The sequence below is a fragment of the Nomascus leucogenys genome, chromosome 24 (genome assembly GCF_006542625.1).
Source record: "Nomascus leucogenys isolate Asia chromosome 24, Asia_NLE_v1, whole genome shotgun sequence".
Classification (NCBI taxonomy): domain Eukaryota; kingdom Metazoa; phylum Chordata; class Mammalia; order Primates; family Hylobatidae; genus Nomascus; species Nomascus leucogenys.
The window spans coordinates 13,560,556-13,568,345 of NC_044404.1; the positions used below are offsets into that span (position 1 = coordinate 13,560,556).

The following is a 7,790-nucleotide window of genomic DNA, read 5'->3' on the forward strand; positions in this document are numbered from 1 at the left end:
GAGTGCAGTGGCACAATTTTGGCTCACTGCAACCATTGCCTCCTGGGTTCAAGCAATTCTCCTGCCTCAGCCTCCCGAGTAGCTGGGTTTCAGGCACCTGCCATCATGCCCGGCTATTTTTTGTATTTTTGTAGAGATGGGGTTTCACCTTTTGGACCTGGCTGGTCTTGAATTCCTGACATCAGGTGATCTACCCATCTTGTCCTTCCAAAGTGCTGGGATTACAGATGTGAGCCACCTCACCCGGCCTTGAATGAACGTATTCTTGACTTCTACCCTATGCCTAACGCTGTCAAGTTTTTTGCTTCATGAACTGAATAGAGATATGTGATATGAATGGATATCTGATTCAATCCGTTAATCTGGAGAGAGCCAAAAACCCAATCAGGATTAACTGGGTGGAGCTTCAGAAATGCAACCAGATATCACTTTTTGATTGGAAGCTAGCAGCGGATACGTGGAGGGGCGTGGGTGGGAGTTGTGATTAGAAAGGTCAATAAAAGCTTCTAAAGACCCACGGGAGAGACCCAACGTCTTCAAGCCTGGAGTTCCTGCTTGTTTCTTCCTGAGGTCTGAGCACCTTCTAAACTACATCCAGATCTGGTAAGTCACTAATTTCTGGAAGGACACTCCAATATGACCTACAGTCAGCCGGTCTGGGATGTTGACAGTGCAGCCTACGATGGCACAGAGCTATATCCTGTCCTTTTTCTTTTTTCATATGAACAATTTGAAGCTTTGAATTTTTTCCTTTAAATGCAGTTCTGTCTGTATTTCAAAAAAGTTGATTGTGCTTTGGTTGATGTTATTTCAAAATTCTTGAAGGGAGCAGTGAATCTTGCCTTTAACCCCAACACTTTGGGAGGACAAAGTGGGAGGATCATTTCAGCCCAGGGGTTTGAGACCAACCTGGGCGACATGACAAAAACCCTCCTCTACACAACGTGTTTTTTTTTTTTTTTTTGAGGACAGGGATGGAGTCTCGCTGTGTTGCCCAGACTGGAGTGCAGTGGCACGATCTCAACTCACTGCAACCTTTACCTCCCGGGTTCAAGCAATTATCATGCCTCAGTCTCTGTCCTGAGAAGCTGGTATCACAGCCATCTGAAACCATGCCTGGCTAATTTTTGTATTTTTAGTAGAGAGGGGGTTTCACCATGCTGTCCAGGTTGGTCTCAAATACCTGACCTCAAGCGATCCACCTGTCTTGGCCTCCCAAAGCGCTGGGATTGCAGCCGTGTGCCACTGGTGCTCCGCCTCATCTTTTTTTTTTTTTTTTTAATTAGCCGAGCATGGTGGCACGGATCTGTAGTCCCAACTATTTGGGTGGCTGGTGTGGGAGAATCACTGGAGCCCAGAAGATTGAGGCTGCAGTGAGCCATGCTCGCACCACTGCTGTACTCCAGCCTGGGCAAAAGAGAGAGACACTGTCCAAAAAACAAAAACAAAATCTTAACCAAAAAGGATCTTTGACCTTAATTTTAAACCAATCACATCCTCTTCCACCCAAATGGAGACATGGGTGTGGGGGTGCATGCCTGTAATCCCAGCTACATGGAAGGCTGCAGCATGAGAATTGCTTGAATCTCGGAGGCAGAGGTAACAGTGAGCCAAGATGGCGCCACTGCACTCCAGCCTGGGTGACGAAGTGAGACTCAGCTCCCTCAACACCAAAACAAATCCTGCCACCCAGGTGATCATTGGATACATGAAGATTTCTATTGTGTTTTCTTAGGGACTGTCATCTCTGTCTTTGTAAAACTCTTTTAACTCTGAAATATTTGGATAAATTTGATGTGGTCAAGGATCCCTCAACAAAGATACTTGCAAGTTTTTTCCTTTCTGTCTAATATCAGGAAGAAATTCAACCCTTCCCTATCTCACACTCAGGACTATGAAGGACACGTATTAGTCAAACTCTATGTTTGTGGAGGGAGTCAGTGAATGAGTCCCGGACTTTCACCCTATCCCTAAATCTTTCATTTTGATGGGTGAATATCTAATTCGATTAGTTAATCTGGAAGAAAGCCAAAAATCCAATCAGATTTAACTGGGTAGAGATTAAGAAGTCTAAGGAAATGTAGTTCTCTCTCTGTCTCTCTTTTCAATCTAGCCTATTTCCCAGGCTGGAGTGCGGTGGTATAATCTCAGCTCACTGCAACTTCTGCCTCCTGGGTTCAAGTGATCCTCCTGCCTCAGCCTCCCTAGTAGCTTGGACTACAGGCACAGACCACTGCACCTGGCTAATTTTTGCTGTCTTAGTAGATGTAGGGTTTTGCCATGTTGGCCAGGCTTGTCTTGAACTCCTGATCTCAGATGATCCACCTGCTTCAGCCTCCCTAAATGCTGGGATTACAGGTGTGAGTCACTGCACCCAGCCAAAGTGGTTCATTTTTAATATGTGTAAGAGGTGTGCATTGGAAGCATCTATCTTGCAAATGATGCGTAACAGTGTCACATAGGTTTCAAGGCTTCTCACTGAAATTTTCAATAATGAAGCTGGGGCAGAGGCTCACACCTATAATCCCAGTACTTTGGGAGGCCAAGGTGGGTGGATTGCTTGAGACTAGGAGTTCAAGACCAGCTTGGACAACATAGCGAAATGCACTGTCTTTACGAAAAGTCCAAAAATAAAAGATTAGTTGGGTGTGGTGATGCATAACTGTGGTCCCAGCTCCTTGGGAGGCTGAGGAGGAAGAATCCTTTGAGCCTGGGAGGTCAAGGCTGCACTGAGCCGAGATCCCACCACTGCACTCCAGGCTGGGTGACAGAGCAAGACCCTGTCAGAAAGAGAGAGAGAGAATAAGGGAGGGAGGGAAAGAAGACAAGAAAGAACGAAGGGAGAGAGAGGGGGAAAGAAAGAAACAAGGGAGGGAGAGAAGGAAAGAAGGAAAGAAGAAAGAGAGAGAAAGAGAAAGAAAGCTTAAATAGTGAAAATAAAACAAATAGAACCTATTCTAGAAATGCCTCACGAATGTTCCCAACCAGTTTATTTGTAGGAATTGAGAATGTAGGCATGTAGGCTGTGACACTCCCATCCCCATTGTTTTAGAACCTTGAGTAATTAGTAATTTCCCCCAACGATGGGAAGGATTAGCTTTCAGGTTCCTCCATACTCACTAGTCACAGGATGAGCACTGGATAGAAAGGAAGGGCTAGTGGTGGCCCTGCCACCTCACTGCTTGGGAGACCCTCATGCTGATGCAGCAGAGGCAGAATGCTGGCTTGATGGCCACTGAGTACAGCGTAGAATTGGAGTAAACTGAGGACTCTTTCACCATTGCCAGAGCCGTGACTTTGGCCCTGGGTGAAGATGAGATTGATGGGCTTGGCCTGAGAGTGATGCCTTTTCTCTGGGTTTGTCCCCTGGATGTTTTCCTTGCAGATTCATGAAGATGAGCATCCAGACTCCACCCAGACTCCTGGAGCTGGCGGGGCGGAGCCTGCTGAGGGATCAGGCCTTGGCCATCTCCACCCTGGAGGAGCTGCCCACGGAACTTTTCCCCCCACTTTTCCTGGAGGCCTTCAACAGGAGACGCTGTGAGGCCCTGAAGCTGATGGTGCAAGCCTGGCCTTTCCGCCGCCTCCCTCTGAGGCCTCTGATGAAGATGCCTTGTCTGGACACCTTCCACGCTGTGCTGGATGGGCTTGATGCACTGCTTACCCACGGGGTTCGTCCCAGGTGAGGTGGCCCAGGTGGGCTGGTGGGGAGGGCCCAGGTGTCCAACAGAAGGAACAGCTGGCTCATGAGAAGTGAGGAGGCCCAAGGGGGGATGGTGGTGGTGAGGAAGCTGAGAGGCCTTGGCCATTCCCCAGCTCCTCAGGGAAAGCACTGCTCACCACGCAAGGTCCATGGAGGTAACAGGAAGCTCTCCTCTAATGGCACTGAAAGCCACCATGAAAAGTGAGAACTGGGCCGGGCACAGTGGCTCACAATGTAATCCCAGCACATTGGGAGGCTGAGGTCAAGAGATTGAGACCAGCCTGTCCAACATGGTAAACCCCAACTCTACTAAAAATACAAAAATGAGCTGGGCATGGTGGTGGGCTCCTGTAATCCCAGCTGCTTGCAAGGTTGAGGCAGGAGAATCGTTTGAACCCGGGAAGTGGAGGTTGCAGTGAGCTGACATCACACCACTGCACCCCAGCCTGGGCGACAGAGGGAGACTTGGTCTCAAAAAAAAAAAAAAAATGTGGAAGTGGGCAGGATGCAAGGGGAAAACAGGGTGGAGAAAAGTCAGAGAGAGGGACAAGAAGCAGGGAGGGGAGGAGCTGCTATCCAGGATGTGGAGTTTAAGTTCAGAAATGAGTCCTTAAATTCTCAGTCTCACCTCTATTTTCCCACAGGAGGTGGAAACTTCAAGTGCTGGACTTACAGGATGTCTCTGACAACTTCTGGATGGTTTGGTCTGAAGCTATGGCCCATGGGTGCTTCCCAGTTGCCATGAGGAACAGAAAACCAGTGCCGGACTGTCCAAGGATGATAGGAGAGCAGCCCTTGACTGTGTTCATAGACCTTTGGCTCAAGAACAGGTCTCTGGATGCATACCTCACCTGCCTCCTTCTGTGGGTCAAGCAGAGGAAACATTTACTACACCTGTGCTGTAAGAAGCTGAGAATTTTGGGAACGCCCTTCCGCAATCTCAGAAACATCCTGAAAATGGTGAACCTAGACTGTATCCAGGAGGTGGAAGTGAATTGCAAATGGGCACTGCCCATCCTGACACAGTTTACCCCATACATGGGCCAGATGAGGAATCTTCAGAAGCTCGTTGTCTCCCACATGGATGTCTCTCGCTACACTTCCTCAAAACAGAAGGAGTTTGTTACCCAATTCACCATTCAGTTCCTCAAGCTGCACTACCTCCAAAAGCTTTATATGAACTCTCTTTCTTTCCTCGAAGGCCACCTGGACCAGCTGCTGAGGTGAGAGAGGGTGGTGGGCTTTCTCCGCAGACCACAGCAGAGCCTGTTACAGTAAATGCTAGTGGGCATCTACTGTGGGCCAGACTATGAGGATGTAACAGTGAAGAGGACACTAGAATGTCCACGCATTGTCCTGTTGGCAGCCCTGTCCTGAAATGGGTATCACGCAATTATCCCAATAGAAGCAGATGGATCAGCTGGAGTAGATGCTATAAAGAGGCTGCCATGCTAGGAAGCTAGCTACTGGGGGGTTCAGATCTAGTGATGGTGCCTTTGTGAATTCTTCCTGAGGATGTATGTCTAAGTTAAGATGATGAAAACTAGGCCAGGGATGGTGGCTCATGCCTGTAATCCTAGCCCTTTGGGAGTCTGAGGCAAGAGGATAACTTGAGCCTAGGAGTATAAGACCAGTCTGGGTAACATAGCAAGACCCCTTTCAGAAGTGAATACATAATTAAAAGAAACAAGATAATTTTTTTTCTCGGAGAAGGACTTTCACTTTTATTGTCCAGGCTAGAGTGCAGTTGCACCATCTCAGCTCACTGCAACCTCCGCCTCCCGGGTTCAAGTGATTCTCCTGCATCAGCCTCCCGAGTACCTGGGATTACAAGCGTGGGCCACCACACCTGGCTAATTTTTATTGTATTGTATTGTATTGTATTATTTATTTATTTATTTGAGACGGAGTCTCGCTCTGTCTCCCAGGCTGGAGTGCAGTGGCACGATCTCGGCTCACTGCAAGCTCCGCCTCCCGGGTTCACGCCATTCTCCTGCCTCAGCCTCCCTAGTAGCTGGGACTACAGGCGCCCGCCACCAAGCCCGGCTAATTTTTTTGGTATTTTTAGTAGAGACGGGGTTTCACCATGTTAGCCAGGATGGTCTCGATCGCCTGACCTCGTGATCCACCCGCCTCGGCCTCCCAAAGTGGTGGGATTACAGGCGTGAGCCGCCGCGCCCGGTCAATTTTTATGTTTTAAGTAGAGACAGGGTTTCACCATGTCGGCCAGGCTATTCTCCAACTCCTGACCTCAGGTGATCCACCTGCCTTGACCTCCCAAAGTGCTGGGATTATCGGCATGAGCCACCGTGCCCAGCCAACAAGCTAACTTTTCAGAAGATGATAGGAAGTAGGGAAGTTAAGTGGGCACTGAATAGCAGAATGCTCAGCAAACCTGCACATTTCAGAATACAAGCTTTGTGCCCCACAGCTTGGTGAACACAAATGATCCCATCTCTAATTCCCTGTCGTAATAGGTTGTTTTGAGCTCCAGGTAAATTAATTACGTAGGAAATGCATGATTCTGAAACAGAGGGTCAGGGAGCAGGCACAAAGAATGGTGAAAGTGACAGATGGTTTGCTGATGATACAGGCGTGTCAGGGACGCCCCAGCCGGCCCACCCCAGCTGATGTTGCAGGATCCTGCTTGGATTTGTCCCTTGTGCCTGCATCTCCACTGGGCTTCTGTGGCCCAGAGATGTGGTTTTCTGCCTGACAGATGACGAAAGGGAGCTTTAGGGGCTCTGTGAACTTGATCCATTCCTATAGATGATGGTGAAATGACAGGTTCAAATGGATATATATATATATATATATGTTTTTTTTGATACAGAGTCTCGCTCTGTGACCCAGGCTGGAGTGTAGTGGCATGATCTCTGCTCACTGCAACCTCCACCTCCTGGGTTCAAGCGATTCTCCTGCCTCAGCCTCCGAAGTAGCTGGAATTGCAGGTACGTGCCACGACACCTGGCAAATCTTTGCATTTTTAGTAGAGACGGGGTTTTGGCATGATTGCCAGGCTGGTCTCAAACTCCTGACCTCAAGTAATCTGCCAGTCTAAGCCTCCCAAAGTTCTGGGATTGCAGGTGTGAGCTACTGCACCAGGCCTAAAATGGAATTGACCTCAGTGGCAAAGCTCTTCATCACGCAGCATCTTAAGTGTTGACCATCAGACAATCAGAATGACCCTGGGCTTGGGCAAAATGGTCTTCGTCCTTCACCTTGACATCCCCCACCGCCCTCAACTGACCCCTACAATTCCCCACAACTAACTTCTTGCTCTCTCTCCCCAGCTGTCTGAAGACCCCGTTAAAGATCCTCGCAATAACTAACTGTGTGCTTTTGGAATCAGACTTGAGGCATCTATCCCAGTGCCCGAGCGTCAGTCAACTAAAGATCCTGGACCTGAGTGGCATCAGACTGGCCAATTTCAGTCTTGTGCCTCTCCAAGTTCTCCTAGAAAGAGTTGCAGCCACCCTTGAGGACCTGGACTTAGATGACTGTGGCATCGCAGACTCCCAAGTCGATACCATCCTGCCTGCCCTGAGCCGCTGCTATGAGCTCACCACCTTCAGCTTCTGTGGAAATCCCATCTCCATGGCCACCCTGGACAACCTGCTGTGCCACACAATCAGACTCAACAACTTACGCCTGGAGCTGTATCCTGCCCCGCGGGAGAGTTATGACGCTGATGGTACTCTCTGCTGGAGCAGATTTGCCCAACTTAGGGCTGACCTGATGGGGAGAGTGAGGGACTTAAGGCACCCCAGGAGGATCTTGTTGTGTACTGACTACTGCCCTGACTGTGGCAGCAGGTCATTTTATGGCCTGGAGGTAGATCAGTGCTGCTGTTGAATACCTGCCTATTTAGGCGGATATATCAAATGCTTCCTTCTGGACACATGGAAACTAAAACCTAGGTCTTAGGTATATCCTAAAGAGAGCACAGAAACCACTGTTTCAGACACCATCTCTGAAAGTGGGAAAGGAAACGTAATCAAGTAGGGGGGAAAAAGAGCTCACCACCTTCAGCTTCTGTGGAAATCCCATCTCCATGGCCACCCTGGAGGACCTGCTGTGCCACACA

General features: G+C 48.9%; 1 protein-coding gene across 1 annotated transcript; it reads left to right on the forward strand.

Annotated features, from left to right (window-relative positions):
• Nucleotides 1-556: 556 nt before the first annotated feature.
• Nucleotides 557-7,558, forward strand: LOC100601206 (PRAME family member 25-like). Its single transcript, XM_030805578.1, has 4 exons — nt 557-600; nt 3,371-3,682; nt 4,348-4,926; nt 6,997-7,558. Exons 2-4 carry the CDS (start codon nt 3,390-3,392, stop codon nt 7,556-7,558), a joined length of 1,434 nt encoding a protein of 477 aa, XP_030661438.1. The 5' UTR covers nt 557-600; nt 3,371-3,389.
• Nucleotides 7,559-7,790: the final 232 nt, after the last annotated feature.